The sequence below is a fragment of the Sinohyriopsis cumingii genome, unplaced genomic scaffold (genome assembly GCF_028554795.1).
Source record: "Sinohyriopsis cumingii isolate HCF-2022 unplaced genomic scaffold, ASM2855479v2 utg002097l, whole genome shotgun sequence".
NCBI classification, from domain to species: Eukaryota; Metazoa; Mollusca; class Bivalvia; order Unionida; family Unionidae; genus Sinohyriopsis; species Sinohyriopsis cumingii.
This window is the reverse complement of record NW_028316128.1, coordinates 120,696-145,000: the sequence shown is the minus strand read 5'-3', so window position 1 is coordinate 145,000 and position 24,305 is coordinate 120,696. Positions and strand designations below refer to the sequence as shown.

General features: G+C 34.3%; 2 protein-coding genes across 3 annotated transcripts in view; one reads left to right on the top strand and one right to left on the bottom strand.

Moving 5' to 3' along the window:
• Positions 1 to 13,231, bottom strand: part of LOC149771156 (vacuolar protein sorting-associated protein 26C-like) — a 52,808-nt gene extending 39,577 nt beyond the window's left edge. Inside the window, exons 1-3 of the mRNA XM_089948794.1 lie at positions 13,161 to 13,231; positions 6,715 to 6,858; positions 835 to 984 (exon numbers count right to left, since the gene is read on the bottom strand). Of these exons, the coding sequence (XP_089804920.1) occupies positions 835 to 984; positions 6,715 to 6,858; positions 13,161 to 13,214 (348 nt within the window). The 5' untranslated portion in view covers positions 13,215 to 13,231. The remainder of the gene's footprint in view (positions 1 to 834; positions 985 to 6,714; positions 6,859 to 13,160) is intronic.
• Positions 13,232 to 14,289: 1,058 nt separating this feature from the next.
• Positions 14,290 to 24,305, top strand: part of LOC149771155 (uncharacterized) — a 32,895-nt gene continuing 22,879 nt past the window's right edge. The window contains exon 1 of one of the 2 annotated variants that reach the window (XM_089948797.1): positions 14,290 to 14,625. In XM_089948797.1, coding sequence (XP_089804923.1) covers positions 14,546 to 14,625 — 80 coding nt within the window. In that variant the 5' untranslated portion in view covers positions 14,290 to 14,545. Of the gene's footprint in view, positions 14,626 to 20,458; positions 20,574 to 24,305 lie in introns of those variants that run through there. The other variant, XM_089948798.1, reaches the window with a different exon arrangement.

The window sequence follows — 24,305 nt, the reverse complement described above, 5'->3', positions numbered from 1 at the left end:
AATACATGAATTTGTTATTAACCAAGTTTGGAAGCTGAACCTGCCTTCAGAGGTCAGAATTGTCTACAAAGGCCACTTTGACTTTTTTCATTGGGTAGCTGCTGCTGACAGGTTTTATTCTCTTTTCAAGGCCTTGTACCTAGTACTGGGTATGAATGTAAGTATTAACTTACAAATTATGCAATTTGGCAATTATCCATCAATTAATGTGCAGACCACTTCTGTCTGATTCATGTTACAATAAGCAAACATTTTTTGTCACTCTTAATGCTAAAACAAGCAAAGTGATAATATATATTTTCATCTGAGCTGGCAGGATTTACGATCTAGTGGAACAACTAATAACATATTACAACTGTGTAATATATCGGAAGAAAACATTGTAACGTACCAGTGATTTTATTTAACTTTAATTATTGTTACCTGTATAAAACTTGAATATGTATAGCAATGGACAGGTTGAAACCTGGTATAAGGCAATGATCATTTCATTGGGAGAGGGGAGTTGGTAGGGTGCAATGAATTTTAGACTATTCTTTCATGCTAATTTCCAATTTTAGGTCCCATATTAAATACATACATTTATCACAAAATAACATTAGACATATAAAGAGACTTCCAGAAGAAAACAATTGTTCAGCAGTTGGGAACAGGACATTTTCTCACAATGAAAACAGGTACACTTGCCTTCCTTTAAGATAAAATGGTCGATGTCTAAGTTGAAGGATATCAGTGACCATTTGTACTTTCATTAGGTGTTTATTCAAAACACTAACAAATTTCAAGGGTTATTGGAGGACAGAGGCTTCACACCTAAACTTTGGTTAAAATTACCTGAATATTTACAAATACACCATGGTATGTTTCATACAGCACTTTATTTCCTTTGGCTTTCAGAGGGACTTCAAATGGAATCTCCGTTTTACCACTGGGTAATTTCCCTGGCTTTGCTATATCAAGATTGTAATTCAGTAAATGAATGGGCTGGAATGAGAAAATATAAACTCTTGTTATCTGTTTGAAAGCAGTGTCTGGGTTCCTACCCTTCTTGGACATACAATGTGACTGTTGTGGTTTGGAGCAAACAATATTTGCTCTATATCACATAATATTTATGAGCTTGTAGCCACTATATATAATATATATATCTATAATAAACAGTAATTTTTCACACAAATAGTAAAAACTAAACTCAAAGATTGAAATCTTATTGATACATTAAAAGATGGTACTTCAAATGATAACTACTGTCTATTCTTGCTCCAAACCGTGAAACAATGAATTTTATGAACTCCATACATTATGTTTAATTTTCACTTCATTTGCATTTGAAATGAATTCAGAAATAGTTTTTTTGCATTCCATTCATGCTTGCATTTCAGTGATAACTTTATCGTTTTTCATTTATTGTCCCAGAAATGAATTCTGATTTTAAATTTACTGCTTCCATCCATCATTTCTGATTCTTTGAAATAAACGAAATGCATTACTTAAGTCTGGATATCCATTTTAGAAAGTATTATAGATGGTGAAGGCATTTCAATTAACATCTATTACTATGCTTTTGTTGGGAACCTGAACACAAACATTTTTGTCACTCATTATCCTGACTATCAAGTAAGAATGAAATGGCTACTCCTAATATGTTCTTCTGTCTGACAAGGATGATTGTATACGAACCTCTCATGGCCCAAAAATACAAACTTGGATTTTGGGATCTTGATTAGTTTTGTGATCTTGATTAGTTCTGTGATCTTTTGATTAGTTCTGTGATTTTCATTAGTTCTGTGATGTGATCTTGATTACTTCTGTGATCTTGATTAGATCTGTGATTCTCATTAATTCTGTTATGTGATCTTGATTAGTCTTGTTATCTTGATTAATTATGTGATCTTGATTAGTTCTGTGATCTTGACTAGTTCTGTGATCTTGATTAGTTTTGTGATGTGATCTTGATTAGTTTAGTGATCTTGATTAGTTTTGTGGTCTTTATTAGTTTAGTGATGTTGATTAGTTTAGTGATCTTGATTAGTTTTGTGGTCTTGATTAGTTCTGTGATCTTGATTAGTTTTGTGATGTGATCTTGATTAGTTTTGTGATCTTGATTAGTTCTGTGATCTTGATTAGTTATGTGATGTGATCTTGATTAGTTTTGTGATCTTGATTAGTTTTGTGATCTTGATTAGTTCTGTGATCTTGATTAGTTCTGTGATCTTGATTAGTTTTGTGGTCTTGATTAGTTCTGTGATCTTGATTAGTTATGTGATGTGATCTTGATTAGTTTTGTGATCTTGATTAGTTCTGTGATCTTGATTAGTTCTGTGATGTGATCTTGAATCGTTCTATGATCTTGATTAGTTTTGTGATCTTGATTAGTTTTGTGATCTTGATTAGTTCAGTGATTTTGATTAGTTCTGTGATCTTGATTAGTTCTGTAATGTGATCTTGATTAGTTCTGTGATCTTGATTAGTTCTGTGATCTTGATTAGTTTTGTGATCTTGATTAGTTTTGTAATGTGATCTTGATTAGTTTTGTGATCTTGATTAGTTCAGTGATTTTGATTAGTTCTGTGATCTTGATTAGTTCTGTAATGTGATCTTGATTAGTTCTGTGATCTTGATTAGTTCTGTGATCTTGATTAGTTTTGTGATCTTTATTAGTTTTGTGATAGGGCTCATCACTAGATTATGAAAGTTACAGTCCAGGACTCCATCCTTGAAAATAGTTATTGCAACCTTCAAAATTGGAGTCCCAATAACAGGACCCTTTATTCCTTGCAATAATTCAAAACATTCATTTATGCATCTAATGTTGTGTCACCAACATAAATGATACTAGATTGCTCATGATCAATCATTTTGAAATATTTAGTAATATTATAAAAGAATAGAAATCTACGACATAGATGTGGCCAATGTTACTTCACATTCTTCTTTTAAAATCACTTGGACAATATTTGATAACCTGCACACTACACAAATGATACTTGTTTTGAAGAAACAGATCAATTTCAGAGGAGTTCAGCAAAACAAAACCTACATACAAAGGACTTTTCTGATGAACCAAATTCAATATAAGAGTATTTTATCCTAAAGAACCATGTATGCTACATTATAATGACATGTATGATACATTATAATGACATATAAACTACATCATAATGACATGTTCTCTACATCATAATGACATATTCTACATCATAATGACATGCACTCTACATCATAATGACATGTACTCTACATCATGATGACATGCACACTTCATCATAATGACATGTACTCTATATCATAATGACATATTCTACATCATAATGACATGTATGCTACATCATGATGACATGCACACTTCATCATAATGACATGTACTCTACATCATAATGACATGTACTCTATATCATAATGACATGTATGTTACATCATGACATATACTCTATATCATAATGACATGTATGCTACATCATGACATATACTCTATATCATAATGACATGTATGCTACATCATGATGACATGCACACTTCATCATAATGACATGTACTCTACATCATAATGACATGTACTCTATATCATAATGACATGTATGTTACATCATGACATATACTCTATATCATAATGACATGTATGCTACATCATAATGACATGTATGCTGCATCATAATGACATGTATGTTACATCATAATGGCATGTACTCTATATCATAATGACATGTATGTTACATCATAATGACATATACTCTACATCATATTGACATGTATGATAAAGGACGTGCACACTTCATAATCACATCAATTTTGTAGAGGTTTCTTTCATTGCCATGTGCATTATATTGCATTTTAAAAAGTCTGAATCACATACCTCATTATCATGGCAATAAAATATTCAGATTTCAGCTATAAACAAGAAAACATTAGCTGTACATATAGTTTTTATTCAAAATGATAAAACTGGTAACAAAAAATGTGAGTTACTTCTTATAATGCAAAGCACCTTGCTTACAATATAGATTCATTAAAGTGCTTTTAAAAAATAGTAAAAATAAGATTAGGCTAATTTACATTTTATCCACTAACAAAAAAGTGAAAGTTTTAACAAAATCATATAACCATATTTCATATATTTTTTGTGTACCCTTCAAATTTTCATACACAATCCAGTTACCAAAGTAATAGTCATTTAAATAAAGAAGATTTATGTTTGCAAAAAAGATTAAAAATAGCATATTGCCATTTTGTTTTTACAAAAATTAATAATTAATTGTTAGTGAGAAAATACAATGATGCATAAGCATGGGCACCCACAGCATAGGTCACATGACCCTCCCCCAATCATACTGCAAATAAATAAATATATATATATATATATATATATATATATATATATATATATATATATATATATATATATATATATATATATATTCAGACAAGTTTAATCATGCAAATGAAGCTGAAAACATGCCACAATATTCTGTTCAAAATGCTAAGTAAATATTAGCTTTAGTTTCTGACTGCTTGCTAAACTAACTCCTGGCCGTGGCTGACTGCCCCCCCCCCCCAGCAAAACATCCTACGGGCACCCATGTGCATAAGCTCTCTTATTGTAATTACAATATCTATTGGTATTTATTAACAAATGGACAAAGGACTTCACAGACCATACCTTTCAATATTATCATTAACTAGTTCTCCTTATGAAGTCTGTCACCGTAACAAAACACCACATCCATTTTAAAATGAGTTCGGAATACCTTTGATGTTTTCTAATAGAAACAAAAATTACATCTCAATACATGCGAAAGTGAAGACCACAGACCATTGGTCAACTAGTCGTATTGTTTCATTATAGTCAAACAAACACAAAATATAAAAACCCAGTCATTTTCTATCCTAAATATGAAAGTCACAGACTCTGTTAAATTAATTTGTGTATATATGTACATATATATATATATATATATATATATATATATATATATATATATATATATATATATATATACTACCTTTCAAGTGCTTCTTCTTTTTTGACTTGGATATAATTAATATTTTATTGCAAATATATTCTACGATATACTCCACTAGTATCTTTATTGGCGAGTTCGAATAAAAAGTAATTTGTATGATCGCTTGTCCTTATAACATCTGCTGTATGGACAATGGCTTCAATAGCCCAGTGACAAATTTTCATTTCCCTAAAGAAAGCCTCATTTCCCTACTGGCACCCTCACTGATTTGACCTCTTCTGTCCATTCTTACACTCAATCTGGTTTGAACTGGAATAACCAAAGTGCTAATCATTTTCATTTCCAGTGTAAATAACACTGCATAGCCATGTGGTTGTTGTGACAATGTACATCGTAATTAAAACAAAGAGGAATTGTTGATTTAGCAGTGTTTATTGATAATGGAATATTGTAGGGTCGTAATACATGAGGATTATCACAATCATCAAGTAACAGTCTTTTTTATCTTTGCAAAAGTTACACAAAAAAACACCTTGAATAAGTAGGAACTTGTACACTAACAAAAATTTTGTTTCATCTCTCTCTCTCTCTCTTTCTCACACACATGCGCGAGCTCACGTGCATTAACTAAACTGTGATTTCAAGTTCTTTATTTATTTTATTGCAATTTCATAAAGAGATTATTGTTGCTGTAAAAGTACATGTTGCACTTAATTTCTTGACAATGGGGTCTCATATCATTGCATACAATTTTGCCAATAAACAATACACATATACATGGGTATACTTTATACATGTTCAAACCATCTTAATCATTTTGCCAACATTATACAACATAACAGCTACATATGCTCTAAATGCAGACGAGCTTGCACATTGTGATATAATCCTCTCTCTCTTGTTCACTAATAGCAACAAAAGCCTTTGAGTACTTTTATTTTTATCGTAATTAGATTCTTGAGTTTAGAGCAGAATGAGACAGAAAATATATGTTTACTTTGTACGTTTGTACTGTTAGGTTGTCGAGTAGCGTGTGTTCCATAGAATGTGTTCAGGTACGATCCCTTTATTTTTCGTACATGGTCGATACCACCAAATGATGATTATTTATTTTACATATAATATTTCGTACACTGAAATTAACAATTATGTTTTTGTGTATTAAAAAAAAACATGAAATATGGTATGACCAAGAGCAAATATGATTCCAATGCTTCAATATGCAATAAGCAAAAGACTGACAAAAATGAGATAGACCTACTTAATGGATTACAGAGTGCAATCTAATGATTATCAACCATATACAATACTGTATGGTTGGCAATGTTGTATACACTCTAATTTGTAATTGTTGATTGGATGTTTTCTATGGCATTATTTATTAGCTAGTTCTTGCCAAAAGAATGGGATCTAACAGCCCTTCCCAAGGACAAACAGTGGCAGCTTATGAGGCTGATCTAGGCAGGTATCAAACCCACAATACTTTCATTATGGGCCAGGTGCTGAGCAACCATGGATTCCTCATTGTTTTTAATTTTGTAACCTGTAACAATAATAATAATTTTATGTCCTTTCGTTTCTAAACAAAGTAACTGTTCCTCATTAAAAATGAAATATTTATGTAGTAAGGAAAATTATATATTTTTATCTTTAATTATTAGTAGAGATGCAAAGCTAACTGACAGAACGTGCATGAGCAATTACAGATATTCCATTCTCTAACATTTTTCTTGATCTTTGTAAAATGGATTACCTTGATTGAGTTGTAGAAGGCCTCAAAGAGTCCCACACTTTTGGCACTAAGCTGCAGACTGACAATTCCTTCCACAGCAAGTGTAATTCCTTGATGCTGGAGATCCCCTTTACTCTGCACAACCACCACGCCAGCCACAATATCCTGTAAATATTAAAGCACTGTCTTATTATAATGGTATCCTTGGGAGTCACGGAGTATACTGACTTATAATAAAGTATATTACACCATTAATTTCACTATTACATTAACTATGCTTCCTCACTACTGGTCCCTTCATTTTAACACAGTTGCTGTTCCAACACCAGAATGTCATAAGTCCTATTTCACTCTGTGGTAGTAAAGTTCTGTGTATAGTGCACATCATTAAAAGGCAGTTTCACTATAAGGATGCATACTATGTGGTCATCTAAGACAGACTGGCTTGGGAGGGCTACTGTAAAGGCTAGTGGTCACATGTTATGTTACGTTACTCACCCAGTGGTAATTATACTTCATACTGACTGTGGTATATTCTTTTTTAAATTATCATTTAACACTTTTGTATCAATAATTCAAAAACTACACCACAACAGTCCCAAGTGTGCCTGATATCTCTCACATACATAACCAACGTAAGTCAGATTGTGAATGCAAAGCCACACAGAAAATGACAAAGTAGAGGCAAAAGAACAGGTTGGAGCACTTAGTTGTTAAACTGTCTATCAATGCTGGTGTACCTTAAGACTATATACAGCTGATGGGATCTGTTGTGAGAAGAGATGGTACAAAAAGTTTAAAAGTATCTAACACAAAATGATTGAAAACCTTTACTATAATGCCGCCAGAAAGAAAAACATAAACGAAAAAGATATATGTGATGTAATCTTACTGGGACTTACAGGTTACTGCATTTGTACGGGAAAATATGAACAAGTTTTTCAGATGTAAATACTGCATGACCTTGGGAGTGCAGTATATCCATCTGACAAAATGAGTTCATATTTTCCCATATAAATGCAGTATCCTTTTTATTATATGATCATTTTCTTATTCTACCTAATGCTTAACTATATTATAAAAATACACTACAAGAAACAATGTAACTGATTCCAAACTAAATACACAAGCACAGATTCATCATTATACAACAACAACATTATTACTGTGCACATAACTCTGCCCAGATAAATTTGAACTTAGTCGCACGCTCAACATAACTTTCGAAAGAAAATGGCGTGTCTAGTTAAAATTGAAATTTGGACTCATATTGTGAATGAATGCACATTGCAACAACTTATCCATTTGATCTGGAATGAATATAATTTGGCATTTTGTTTATTCTACGAAATTTTGTGATTATGGACTGGATTTATATGTGACAATTCCACATGAAATACACTGGATTGAAGAAGTGAGGGAGAAGCTTGCTGACATCTGCAAATGTGTTTCTGTTTCTGTAATTGAATGTTTGAAATCATAATGTGAGAAAAAAATGAAGTCTTTCAATTGCAATTATCAAAAAGAGGATATGGAATTTAATGCTTATTTCGAGTGCAGTAAGAAGGATGAAACTGCACTTATATTCGAAATTACAGTACAATTTCGAAATGTGTAATCAAGATCGAGAACCTATGACATGGCTCATGTAATTCGGATTTTCAGAATTAAGAAAATAAATTTTGAGGAAATTCAGGATGTAAAACTGTATTTTTTTGCCATTCTTATTACCATCTAAGACGGTTTATCCCTTGTCACTTCTATGTTATTTGCAAGGACCCTTTCTGGCATCAACTGTATAACTAACCTAAATCCAAAACATTGTATCAAAAAAGTTAATATGGAATGTGCCAAAGCAGCTGGAATGTGGCATTCCATGAAACATCTGCTTGACCATTCAGAAACAAATTTAATCAACCAAAACGTAAAGCGCCTACTACACAAGTGTACATGATTTGTTTACAAATCAAAAGTGCTGGTGTCTGTGTCTATTGTTTGTTTACAATAGAAAGTAGTTCCTTTATGCACATGAATGCAATATGAAGGTGTGCAATATCGTAAAATATTGAAAGATTCTGACAATGTAAAGTTAATGGAGAATCAAATAAGCATATAATAGAGTATGATATGTTTGGGAAAATGATTCTTTTGGTGTCTGTATATTCTGAATGTACTTAAAGTACATATATATTTTTTAAATGAAAAGGAGATTTTGTCCTATGTGTAGTAAATATACTTCAGGATAAGTTACCATGACAAAAAAATGACATTACTTGGATCAACTGGAAATGTAGACACTTTGAGGTGAGAGATTTAACTGTACATAAAGGGGAATATTCAAGTGTATGTGTGACATAGATTTTTAATGTACCTTTAACAATTTTTCAGTCATATCACTATGATGTCTGCAGTGTGCCAGTCTATAGTGATGTCTAGCACTAGGGCATCATGCCACAGACATGTAGCATGATGTCCTACCCAGTCACATTATCCTGACACCAGGCCAACCAGACCTAACACTAACCTCTTAATGTTGATTGCCTAGCAAGGCAGCAATTAGTACCATTTTTTATAAGTCTTTGCTATGATTTGGGCAGGGTTCGAACCTGAAGCCTCCACCATCCAAGGTGGACACTAACCACTAGACCACTGGAGCAGTTCTAGAATTTTCAAACTGAAGAACTTCCAGAAATGAAAGTACATGTAACACTTATGAAAAAGCTAATACAATAAAACAAATGAAGCTCAATCATGTCGGAAATGCTGGCATTTCTCTCATTTTCCAAACAAGTTTTTCATTCCTAATGTTTGTAATTACCCAAAATAAGCAAGGAATGATGTACATGATTTTTTTTTCACACACTTTGTTGATAGCATTATGATGAATAATGCTAAGTATATGAGTACAGTGTCATGGTCATTCCATCTTCAAAAAAAAAAAAACGTTAATTTGTTTATCTGAAACTCTGCCACCCATTCAAAACTAAATAGTTCTTAGTTTGCTTCAATTCCTCTTTTTTATATAATCTTTTCTTCAGAACCTGTAAAATAACACCAAAATATCAGAGAATGACTTTTAAAATCGAAACATCATTAGGCAAAAAGAGACATCAAACACCAACATTTAAAGAAACAAAGAATAAATAGATAGGTAAATCATACATAGCAATAATAGATCTTTCTTGCCACCCAGAAAGACAATGAGAACCTTAATTGCCCTTTCTACAAGGTCCATAGCTCTGAAACTCTGGGAAGGAATTTGATAAAAACCTGCAACATTTAATGTTTAAGGACTGGGAATTGCTTCTGTTTTCTCTGCCAAGGTGTCCCCTGGGTCACAAGTTGAAATTTTTTTTAACAGAATCACCCTTAAAATATATATATTACACTCTCTGAACTACCTGCATAGCTAATCTATGCAGTCAGAGAGGATTCCTGGTACTGCACTTATCACCACCTCAGGGTCATAACCTGGAAACTATTGAGATCCATATCCCATCTCAAAAGACATGAAGGCTAAGGGGTTAAGAAACTGGACTCATCCAGAAAGGTTCAGGTTTGGCTCCTGCTATCAGATTTCCTGGAATCATATACTGAATTTCTCATGCCTTACCTGAGGCCAAGATCAACTGTGAGTATTGTAACTGAAAGTAGGTATGCACAATCCACAGTGTCAATTAAGTTCTGGTATCCCCAAAAAGGCTCATAAAAAAAGATAAAGGCAAATGAGGTTCAAATCTTTCAAATACAATGCCAAAGATTTTATGTAAACCACACTGAATCTACGAAATACCATTAAATAATGTAATATACATGTGACAGCATGTAAGCAACAAATGTTTCAATCAAATTAATCTGGCAATACTAGCAACTTTCTAACTCAATATCAAAGTTACAGAAAAATATTTAAGAACAAGTCAGGTTTTTAGCAACATTTCTCTACAACCAAATTTATAAACATAGACATGAATTTCACTGAAGAAAAATCAATATTTAAAAAAAAATGTTGCAATTGAGAAATTATAATTATTTTATGCTGGTGGCTTTCTCATCTGATCTTTTCTGTGTTATAAATACTGGTAATCCATGACAAAGTCATGATCTAAGTCAACCATTATTTCATGGATCATTGTTACCAAGTGCAATATTAATGACAGACATAAAGATGTTGTTTCTATTGTCTGTTAGAATAGCTCTAGATTACAACGGCACAGAGGAGAGAGAGAGAGAGAGAGAGAGAGAGAGAGAGAGAGAGAGAGAGAGAGCAAGAGACAGAGAGAGAGAGAGAGAGAAAGAGAGAAAAAAAATCATTGAATAAAGAAAAAAGATTGACATCAAAAAATGAGCATACCTATTTAGCAGGCTATCCTTCACAGGAACAATGCACAAAAAAACACATGAAATTGCAACAAAAAATGAACATCAGGAAAACTCAAGCCACTGGATGTGACACATATACAAGTGATCAGCCCAGTATGAAAATGGAAGTGGATTACAATAAGCAAGAGTGAGTGAGTAAGTACATTGTTTTAGTTGTTTAAGTGAATAAAATGAAACAGTGGCAGGGGTCATTCTACCAGGTGAAGTGGGTGACTAAGTCGCCTAAATAATGAAAACTTCACCTTTTTCTGTTAGGAAAGCAAAAATGACTTTGCCCTATGATTTTTTTATATGTTCATTGAGTGACCATAGGTTTTGAGATGCTCCTTCACCTTAGCCGGTCATTTCAGGTGTTATGTTGTAGCTCCAGGCAAGTGTAGGCATTAAGCCATCAAATAGCTGGCATTGATTTCAGTTACTCCAACAAAGAACTCTTGCAGATTCACAGACATTTGTTTTGATAGCCAACTGACCGTTAATCCTTTCCCAAGTAAGTTACAGCAGAGATGTGTGATATGTCTCTAGTAATAGCCACTATCACTGTCCGATTTTCGCAAGTTATCATTTGATGATAAATACATACAAATTTGTATTTCAAAACCTAAACAATAGAATGTAAATAGAAATTTGTGTTCTAAGAACAGAATCATTGACCTAAAGATTTTAACTGCTGTGTGTACATTATTTTCTTCATAAAATTAGTTTGAAACCGTAAAGTGTACCTGTCATGGGGAAATCATGGCAGTCATCGCTCTTTAGGAAGTACCACTGTTAGATTGTCTGTTTTCATAAACATTTGGGAACATATATTAAGGAAAATATTAAACTCAGGGAAAGCAAAGTCAAAATATTATGTTATTCAAGATTTAACATAAAAATGCAATTATGTAGTTCTGAACATAAGGTCAAGATTGTTTTCACTCATTTTTGTGAAAATACAGAAAAACGCAGTGAAGCAAATACTATTTAACCAATGCCTGACATTACTACACACATGTAGACAAATAATAAAACCATACACTTGCAATCCTATCAATGGACTGTTGTAATGAAGCTAGAATGTGAGTGGTTACATTAATAAAGCCCCTTTCTCTAAAAAATAGATGCACTCACATGCTGGCAGTTGGAAGAAGGATTTAGTTCATTCATATACCAACTTTACTGCTTCAGTGTGTTATTTATGAATAGTTACCATAATGTTTTATCGGCAACAATGAAATTGAAATGAACAAAATGGAAGGAAGACATGCGCATTTGCTTTCATGTACATGTTACAGGGGTTGTTTCAAACAAGTATTAAAATTTTTAAACTGTCGTTTTATAGTGAACTTTCATGGATGGGAGGCTACAACAACATACTATAGTAAAAGCCACACAGGTCGTGTATGCATCCAACACCGACTATTTCAGTAATGGATGCCATTTTTTAGAATTTGATTCTTCATACCTTTAAGGAGCAAGTATTCACTTCCTTTGGACTGTAATACATCCACATTCCTTTGGAAGGTCATTATTTAGATGCCCCGAGAAGTAAAGTATGTAGACATTTTTGGTGGAAATGAACCTAAAGGTGTAATCAGGTACAATTGCATGCTATGATGTCACAATAACAGCTATGCATATTCGTACTACATTATAATGTGATGATTCCACTCGAAGCACTCTTTTCTTGACCCATGTTTTTAATACATGGGCACCAATGTAAAAGACAACAGAGATCGATAATTTCGTCTTTAGTTTCTTGATGACAGTTAAGGTGCAGAGCATTCAATAATCAGGATTATCAGGACCTGGTCTGAGTAGGGACAAAACTGCAACAAAAGATGATGATGATGACGTCAACGAAGACGATGATGATGATGATTTTCTTTTTAAAAACATATGTGCTTTTCTTTTGCACTGGCAGGTGAATAAAATTCGAAGCGTGTGGTCATTTGTCGGAGAAAACAATTTGCACCATCGAAAATAGGTAACATGTTGCCAATACTGCAAAAGATGGTGTAAACGTGTAAGCTCAAATAATTTTTAGATATAAAGAGAATAACAGCTCGTTTCTCGTAATAAAGAATTCTAACGTATTCAAATACCCCTTCAGTATAAATTTTGTTCACTTTCTTCAACCGAATGTCTACAGTCGCCATTTTGACCAAGGAGGAAAATCATGTGACAAATGTAGATTGCATACAACAAGAACAACAATTTAACTCGTAGTCTGAAAAAAGGTCAAGGCAATTTATTCTGTAAAAATGCCGTATTTTTGTGTCAATTTTCTCTTTCTGTCACATATCAGTACAGTATAGAGTCTACATTCATTATCAAGTTTTTTGCACAATGTTATAATGGGCTGCTTAATCAGGTTATGAGGGCTAGGGACTGTTGTATGCATACATTTGATGATGCGTACACCTGCCTAATATAAAAACTCTTTTAAAAATAATATATGAGTGAGGTCAAGAAGTTTCCATATTTTGAATAGGTATAATAAAGCGAAACATAAGAATGTTATTCACTTGACCTGACAAGCCAGTGGAAACTCCGAATAAAAAGTTGATGCACACACACGTACATACACACACACACACTCCCCACCAATTTAAACATGCATTTTTTATGTCCGAAGACCATTTTTGAGAACATGTGATGCCTACAGTGCAAATACAAGACATTTCCCTTGGTGATTATTTTGAAAAACATTGTGTATTAAATAGCTTGATCAATTCAAAATAGTTGTCATCAAGCCATATTCTACCTGCCTTGAACCAATGTGTCTACTGCTACAAGTGGCTAGCTCTGCTTCCTAATCGATTTCACTGGCTACATACTGTGCGGTGACCACATGAGGTATACATGCTACACATGATTTTCAAGAACAACACAAGCCGGAAAGACCAAATTCAGAAATATATCCATATCTTTAATTATTGCACAATAATAGCTCAAAAAGTCACACCATAGCCATAAGTTAAGAAATTTGCAAGTGGCCAATTTACGAAACTATCCGCTGCCTCCAGTTCAGCAAATTAATAATTGAAATTAAGAACAGTCTCTGAAATTAAATTTTAAAAGATATATGTATGCATGAAAATTAAATCGTTTATTATCCATGTTTTGTCTGTCATTCCTCTAATAAGAGGATCTATAAATTTCATACTACGTAGGAGGTGAACAGAACAGCCGTCGCTACAACGGTTGTTAAGGGGGTTAACCGTAGTTACACACGCCAGGCAAACTTTCGCACACGCGAGTATAGTTCGACAAAGTTTGTGATCTCTACAATTACCTGGAGGAGGAAGAACGGTAATTTAACTGGCGATTTAGGTTCTCCCTGAAAGGGAGTCAGCTTACATTTGCACAGATTAGCATCTGTGACTTTTCAAAATGATGTAATACAAGTTTGAGACTTTCCGACGATAAACGACCGGCTTGTTTTAAATGTGCAGGGATTATTGAAGATTAGCCCTAATTGAACAAGATGGCTACGTTAAAAGAGGAAGATATCCTTGCTGAGAAATTTCCTGATGATATTTCCATCAGTGACTTGTGCGACTGCGGGTAAGTTTTGAGACCCAAAATATGGGGGGAAAATGCTATTAAAAATAAAATAAATGTGTACTTATGCTACCATTCTTTATTTGTGTCTAGCACATTTGTCCCCACTTGTTTTAGTCGATCAAAAAAGAATCTAGCAGGTAACAGATCTACGGATATAATACAAGAAAACTGAAGATGTATCAAAATAAAATTAGAACCTTTTTTTTAAATAATTATTTGGGCGTTAATGCAGCCTACATATCACAAGACAGTCTCAGTAAACGATACTTCAGTCTGCTGACTGTCCCCAAATACTTATTTGCAACTAACTGTGTGTGTGTGTGTGTGTGTGTGTGTGTGTGTGTGTGTTTAAAAATATTTCAGTCATATCTGTCTGCAGTGTGGCAGTTTATAGTGATGTTGTAAACTGGAGCATCATACCGCAGACATGTAGCATGATGTCCCACCCAGTTACATTATCCTTACACCGGGCCGATCAGTCCAAACATTAACCTTTAATGGTGAGCGCCTAGCGAGGCATCTGTTAGTACCATTTTTGTAAGTCTTTGGTATTATTCGACCGGGGTTCGAACCCACGACCTCCCGCTTCCGATGCCGACGCTCTAACCACTGGGCCACCGGAGCGTATATATTTGTGCATTACTGGCTAAAAGAGGTGAGGTGGAGCATGTTCGAGTGGAATCTATCTTACAACGTTGGCAATGAGATCTGGATCAGTTTAAAGATAAATACCCTTACAACTTTAAGTAAAACCTTTTCCAAATTTGCATTTTTTTAAATTTTGTTTTAAACTTTTTATTTTTAAATGAAGAATAAAAGACTATTTAACATTGCACAATTTTCACTCTTCTAGATAAATGAAAAAAAAGCATTGTTCACAACGAATCTCCCCTTCGTCTCCATTTCATTCTCTCCTCCCCATTATTTTTCGTTTTGCTCGTTTACTTTCGAGCTTGAATGTTAGCATCCGCCTCCATCTGTGCACAAGTTTACATGTGGTTTTAAGTGGCCTACCTTCTGTTGGGATAGGGTAGTTGATTTCGTCAATTAAGTGGAGCGCAAACGATGAAATTATTCGTAAATGCCATCATTTTCCCCCAGCAAATAATTTATGCCACATATTCTTACAAAATAAACACTGTGATCCATATTGAGCCCACTATCTATGAGAACCTTATCAGCCATCTGACATTTGAATCCCTCCATCTAGTCCTGACAACGTTGGTTTTTAATACTAGAAATACTGTTTTTATTATTGTTTCAACTTGGATAAAACTGTATTTTATCTCGCACATGTTCAATGCCTGTCGTGATTATATTCATTCCTAAAAGGTGCAGTTAAGGAAGACAATGTTGATGATCTTCCATCTAGTTGAATTGTGTGTACTTTTGGAAGGATTAGGTTATCATTGTATCGTTTTTGTCTGGTTTATCATCCTTTAAGTATACAGTCGTTGTCACTTGTTATTTTAATCTGCTTCTTTTCGTATATGTCGATCTTAAAGGTGCTGCTTCAGTATCGTAAAACACAGATAAGACCCGTCGGAAATAAGCCCAATAATGTCCATACGAGGAATTCTGGTTTGCCTCAATACGTTTTGTCTTTACTTGTATAACGTGTTCTACTTTTGTACAAAATGTGTCGGCACGTGTAATAATAGCAGTGATTAATACCGTTTTACGTTGCTATGGTGTATGTCTTTGTATCCAAATAGCGATGGTCAGGTTTAATATTATTTTCACCATTACAGTCTTTTAGAATGTGGGTTTTTATCATATTGATCAGTAAATAGTAACCGTGATGTCAGTCTACTTAGTTCAGGAATGTTCTGTCACAAAGTATTTTTTGTTTTTTATTTTTTTATTTATTGTATTTTTTTAATATTTTTATATTAATTTTTTTTTCATTTTTTTTCGCCATGAAATGCTAGCACTCTGTTTGACTGGATGTATTCGTTCTTTTTTCTCGTCATTTTTTCTTCCGTTTCTTTTCTACAATAACATGTATTTTGAACCGTGTCCATGACTGACTGTGGGCACGGGGATGAAGAATATGCCTGATGCGCTCTCCTGAATGCCGCAAATACGACTAATGGCTGCAAGAGCTGCGATAGCGGTTAACATGCCGGACATGTGATTTTAAAGGGTTCGTGTTTGAACAGGATTAGCCCATACGACTGGTGTCTTTGGGCCAGGTGCTTTACTTCATTTGCCTTTGAATAACTTAACTGAGTTGTTGTGAGGTAAAACACCAAACTAATCTAATAGTATTTTAATTTAATTACCCCTAGATTTGATGGTAGTATAGGATTAGACTTTGTGGATGTTTGCTCAGAGTATTGAAATGGCCTCTGCTTGCAGGCTCAATTAACACGCTCTCATCATTATTTTCTGCCAACCTTTCATGCAATAATAAATCGTCTTTCTTTCTTAACGCCAGAGACTACACTCTTTCGTTTCATAAACTAATTTGCTGAAAACTTGCTCGACCTTTAATGAACAGTTGCAGGAATCCAAACTTTATATGTATATCAAATTTCCATGACAACGTACTTTTTCCCTCAATCTTCCATTGATTGGACCGGTACCGGTGGCATAAGTGGTTATAGCGTCCGCCTTGATGCGGCAATTCGCGAGTTCGAGCCCCGACCTAGTCACAGCAGAGACTTACAAAATTGGTACAGCAGCTGCTTCGCTAGGCGCTCGGCATTAAGAGATTAGTATTAGGACAGGTCGACCTTGTGTCAGGATAATGTAACTGCGCGGGACATGATGATAGATGTCTGCAGCATGATACCCCAGTGCTAGACATCACTGTAAACGATAAACTGCCACAATCCAGATACGACCGAATTTTTTTTAAAAGCTACGTTAAAAAATCCAAATCACACCCACATGCACCCGACCCCCACTTCCATTGATTGAGCAAATGGGAAGTGTGTTGTGCTTGTTTGTGTGTGTGTGTATGTGTGTGTGTGTGTATATATATATATATATATATATATATATATATATATATATATATATATATATATATATATATATATATATATATATATATAACAGGATAAAGAAGAGCCCAGTAAATCCAAATTAAGTATATCAAATACGATCGCAGTTGAGTTTTGAAGAAATAGTCATATAGATTTCTCATACAATTCTGATTGAAAGTCAACAGTCCATCTCCTATTAAAACAGATAAGTATAGTCTTCTTTGGTCCATTTGCCACGTATTGTGTACACGAAAACTTTTTTCCTTTGATATTTAATAACTTTAATAAAAGAAATACGAACAATAGCGACTATATATGTTTTTAATATTTGCTCCATCAAGCATTGATCTTGTGTATCTCTATCACTACATCTAAGCAAGGTGACCCTCTTTCAGAATGTCCATTATAGTATAAGATATATCCAAAGAAATATACGAACCAAACTGGCTAACAGTATTATAAGAAAGTATGTTGATGTCGGAATATTATTGGATTAGATTTACTGTAACTGCTTGGTATTGTGATATGGGTTAGGTCATGCATAGTCAATGCGTTTAGCCTGTTTTCCTCTAAGTGTATACATTCTTACAGTGTGGGAGTTGGGATTACAGGGGTTGGGGAGGGGGAGAGGGAGGTGTTGGTCCTACATTGACGATACAATGTTGCGATTCGTTCTCGTGTAGCCTGTATTTACGGGTTAAAATGCTGTCTATATTCGAGTAAGATTACTGCGTACGAAGAATCTGCATACAACATATATACCTACATTTGGTTTCATTTTAATGAAACTTGTTATGAAAGTATTGCTTTTGTTGACGTCTGTACATTTAACGACAGGTATGACAATGTCCTTTTACCACTGTCCAATAATCAGCGAATGGCAGTAAAAGTACTTATAAATGACGTTTCCTAAACTGTCCTCCATTATTATTTAGTTGGCGTTTAAAGAAATTCTAAGAAAATGATAGCCAATAACATGTGTAACTAAGATGTGCTTGTCTCCCTTGGAAGATCCTAATCGATTTTGTCTTTGCAAAACATCAAGGTTTGTAGCGTTAGTTTCAGAATGCGTTCAGCCTTCTTTTCAAAGGAAAAGTCTACGATGAAATTACACTCCGAATAGAAACTATTTGAAATGAATTTGTATATTAACGTACGATATTATAGCTACATAAAATGTCCTGCTCCACTGTGCCCAATGTCATGGATACCTAGTCCCGAAGCTATCTTGACACGTTTTTTTTTTGTTTTGTTTTTTTTTTGTTTTCTTCTCCAGACCAGAAACTGATTTTAATTGCCTTTCAATAGATCATTGAGACTTGACATACAACCCTAGGTAGACAAAGAAACAATAAGACTATACCGAAATTACTCTGACTAGAGCGTTACCAAGAACGAACTAATGTAAGATATACAATCTTTAATTTTGAACAAGGATTCAGTTTTGTGTGCTGACAATTTCATGTGTGTTTATTTGTTGTGTTTTGGGGTATTTTTAAAGTAATGTATCAGTTTTTATCATATCGCTCCTATGTCTGCAGCGTGATAGTTTATAGTGATGTCTAGAACTGTGGCATCATGCCTCAGACATTTAGCATGATGTCCCGCCCAGTCACATTATCCTGACACAAGGCCGACCAATCCTAACACTAACTTCTTAATGCTGAGCACCAGGCAACGCAGCTGTTAGTACCATTTTTATAACTGTTTGGTATCACTCGGCCGGGGTTCGAACCCGCGACCTCCAGCATCCGAGGCGGACGCTCTAACCACTTCGGCAACCGGAGAGTGGACACTTATATAACAAACGGTCAGTTTTTGCATATATTGGTATTTTGAGCTCATCGTATGGAGTATAGTAGAGAAATAGATGAAAATATAGAAAAATTGTAGAAGGCTGTGGGCTATCAAATTATCACAGTTATATAAAATGTATATTGCTGCTGAACATAAAAGTAAAATTAAAACAACAATTTCTCTACTTTTTATATGGGCTACCTTGTGAATCAAATTAATTTGAAAGTCATACCAGTGTTCTCACAGAGTTTGCACTGCCGTGAATTTCACTATCTTCTGTTTTTTTACTGGCAACTTGCGAGCGAAATTTCCTTAGAAGTAACTCTAAACTCGAAAGCGAACTGCAAAAAAAAAAAAAAAAATGAAACACACACACAGACCCAAAAAAAACCAACAAAAAAAAACAAACAAAACAAACAAGAATTGTTCTAAGCTGTGGCAAATTTGGTTGGGTTTTTATGGGGGTTTTTTGTGGGAGGGGTGTTTGTTTGTTTATTTGTTTATTGGAAAACGTATTCGAGGCATATGGGTTGCTTAAACGATGACCCAGTGCATTTACATTTTAATTCTTTAGAAACATCTATCAGAAAGGTGTGGGATTTTTATCCTTACAGCTTTACCTATCATTGTATTACTAAACGTCCTTATGCTCTAGGATTCTCCTCATGATCGATCGTGATTGAACTTTGTCACTACAAGTCAGATGAAACAATAAAACAAATATACCGGAATAAACATGTATATTCTGTATCCTTCATGCGTATCGTGTGGACAATTACCATATTTCAACACAGTTAGAAGTATTCTTTAATTGTTTCAACTACCATCATTTGATCGATAGCTTTGTTTATTTTCTCTATAGAGAAGATCGCATCATATGTATGAATTTTAGCAAAATATTCCGTCACTGTTCGTGACTGTGAATTCCAAATCTATTCAGTAACATTGTATATCAGCACTCCAATTGTTTTACGTTAAATCTAGTGTGTACTAAACGACAAACTGCAATAACACCAAGGTATTGTATTAATTAGCTTCGTGCTGAAAAGACTTGTTGGGACGAAAACTATTCGCCTTAGGAGCTTCTTTTCGTGGCCATGACAGGGCATAACAAATGTTGTGCGCAACCTATATGTCACTGTAGCTGAAATTATATAGGCAAGTATTTATTTCTGACTTTGTCTCGGGATTAATAGTTTAAAACATATTAAGAGACTATTTGGCAAGTACATTTTGTTTGATGATGCGAAACATTGTATTTGGGTTTTATTTGCTGTAGATAGGATTTGAGGATATTTTTAAAGTATCGAAGTAAGACATTCACTATGTACTTCTTCGGTCCTGGGTCCGATGCCCACTTGTAGCATGATGTAGGATATGTTGTTGCTGGACCAATGCAGGTGTTGTTTTTTTTTCTTCTTAGGGTTGAATGTGGGTGGGGTGGTGGTCTTTAAAAAAAAAGACATGTCTTCATATGTTTGCACTCTAAAGAGTACGTTAGGTGTAAATATCTGAACCGTCAAAACTCTGCAGTGTTCAATTGAACACACGGTTTGCGGCAATGACGTTACGTTAATAGTGTGACGTTTCTGAGATATTTTATTCTCTACAATGCTACATAGTAACAAATGTCTCAAGGCGTGTATAGACCAGGTTCTGTCGCATCGCTCAGATTTCCTGTACCCGCTAATTTGTACATAAACGGCTTGCATTATCAAAAACAATAAAATTAAATTAAGTTAATCTAAGACGAAATACACGTATACATTTGATGAGAATACCCGAGTTCAGTTACCGTATTATCTGCCATGGACGTTTATTGTTTATGTTCTTCCCCACCCCCACCCCCACCCCCGCAATATCAGCGTGAGGATCTTGATTTGGTGGTTTTAGTTTGTCCGTCCTTCCTGAATCGATTGTTAGCAAGATTGCTCAGAAGAGCGTACCCATCTGCGTATGCGAATGAGATAATGTAGGCATGTAGCTGTCCTTGTATAGATGACATTATTATATTTCGACGCCATTTCTGTTATAATTGTGTACTGAACGAACTTTTAGACTTTGTGCAAATGAAATTCCATCATGTTTATATGCACAAATAAATAATATGAGTGCATGTTTACACCATTCAGTCAATTTGTACACCTTTATTCCAATAGCACTCTATAGCCAGTATTATGTTGATGTGTCGTTAAGCACCATACATTGATTCAATAATCACTGATACACACAAGTGTCGGAAATCCATTTTTTGGACTTAAATTTTAGAAGTCGTTACACCAATACAAAATGAAGGTTTCTATATGTGTGTCTTTGCCCTCTCTCTCTCTCTCTCTCTCACACACACACACACACACACACACACACGCATACACATTGACTGGAAATATATAGATAAAAGGGAGATACTGTTGTTTTTTTTAAAAAATAAAAAAAAACAGTTAAAGGAAAATGCTGCGATATTAATAACGGGCAGGTATAAGTTATATTATGAAAGATTTGCAAAATCACTATCTACCAAGGATATTTCACTTTACAACATCCGTTCACTAAAAGCCATGCAGCAGCTAATAATGTTCTTTCTACTTAAAGCAGATCCCGCTAAAATCCATACTTACCAAAAGGCATATTTATACAAACGAATACCTTTCGTCCCTAAACAAATAGGAATTCATGCTTCGAGTACAATTTATTGATTTAGAAAAATATAAAATGCTGAGAGATTTCCCATTGTATGATAAGAGCCGTAGATTGAGCTACCTGTTGTTTAGTTAAGTAGGTGTAGGTACTCTAGAATAGGTATTTATCTTTCTCACCCCTTTTATCTAGAAATTTAGTAAGACATACCCATCGAATGTGTGTATCAGCAATGGCAATGGACAGGTAGAGGAGCTACTTCAAGTATCTCATGGTGATAATATGGGGCATTATCTATTCATCTGATAAATGGAGACTGTTTTAGAAGCCAAGGAAAACAAAAGATACATTGTTACATTCGCCATACTTACATGCATAAAAAGAAAAGACGCGATTTTGTAGGACGTCAAAGTGACTCAGTGATCATTGTGCCGAACTAATAGTTAATGAGTTGCAGGTTCGATTTTTATTCAGACAAGCCATAGTCGGCTGATAAAGTCTGCATTCGAGTAGAGTACACGCTAGCTACGATGTCGTAGCCTCAACTTGATTTGTTGTGGTTGAGGCTACGAACTGGTCCCATATCATGTAATGGAGCAAAACAAAAAAAAAAAAAAATCATCACTAAAGTCAGAAAAACAAACAGTCTAGAAATCAACTACATAAGTATAATCATGCTGTGAAAGAAGTTTGGCTTATTTTGAATTTATTAAGCCCTTACACGATAAAATAAACTAGCATGGTTACTCTAACCTCATCCTGTCCGCCATGACAGATAACGCGAGACTCTCGCCGTGACCCCTTTTCTACGTAAGGCTTGCCAGACCATATTTGGATATTCTACGCTATATTATTATCAATCAAGTGACGAATAATCGCTTCTTGGTGGAATTTCAAAGTTGCCGATAAACTGTAATTACTTTTAATGCGCAGAATTTCTGACCAAACGGCGCCAAATTTTTACTACGATTTGTTTACGTTTCCAAATAAGGCGTCACTGTCCTTATATGGCACACAAACAAACGAGGCTGAGGACGGAAGTAATCATTATTTGAAATAATATGGCGGACTATCTAAACAAAAATATCGGCTAAAAAAAAGTAAACGAGATTTTACAACTATTTCTACAATGATTTTCGATACTTCCTGTATTAAATAAGAGGACTACTCAATTTATTGGATTATATGCAAGGAATATGTTTAAAGTGTTATTATTAGGCTAAAAGAGCGCCGGGTGTGAATTACACCCGGCTTGCTCCATTAACACGTATATGCTCATGTTAGTACCCTGTCCACTAGATAGGAGTAAGGGTACTAATATTAGTACTAGGTACACGCAAATCACATATCGAAGATCGTGAATAACATCTCGCGTGCCATTGGACACAAACCAACCAATGAATATGTTGATGATGACTTAAGTCATGGATCATCTAGGCACTGACACCATCATAACATTTAATTCAGAATTTTTAAAATTAATTAAACGGGTACATTTCAGTAAACGATCAGACAAATTGATTGACCAAATTAGATTGCAAAGTAAGAGTTGGAGTTTAAATTAATAAATTCGTATGTAAAGTTGAATTACCTTTAAGTAGGTAATAATCTCAGTGCTCACAAAGGTAATTTAAGAACCCTAGTTTTCTTTTATTTACTATATTATTTCTTTATTCAAGTCTCTTCTATGCTCATCTTATAAACATTTTAAACTCATTGAGAGATATTTTAAAAACTATTTAATGTGCATAGCCGTCATCGGATAGCATTATTGAGTCTTTACATTAGCTTATAATAGGGTTTATAGAACTGTATATTGAAGAACATATATTTATAAACGTTATGACTATGATATGGTTTGTCTTTAGAACGTGACTTAATTTTGCGTGTTTTGTCTGTGTCACCATATACAATTTGATTCTTGTAGCGTGCTGTGTCATTTGAATCAAAGATACCGTATTGGTGCACATCAGTCTTTCCTAAATTGGGACAACATATATTTTCCATTGCATATTATGCTAACAGACGAGAATCTGGACACTGGGTACTTCGTTCCACAGATAGTTCCCAAATGACGTCATCAGCCGCCATACTTTTGGGCAACGGGCAGATTTACCGTTGACTTGATAAGGTGTTTGGAAGTTGAGATAATTTCATTGAATCTCAAGATACGTTTACGAAAATTACATAAATAAACAGGACGCAATTCAAGCTTTCCGTTAGTATCTATATTTTTGATTTAAAAGTTGACTT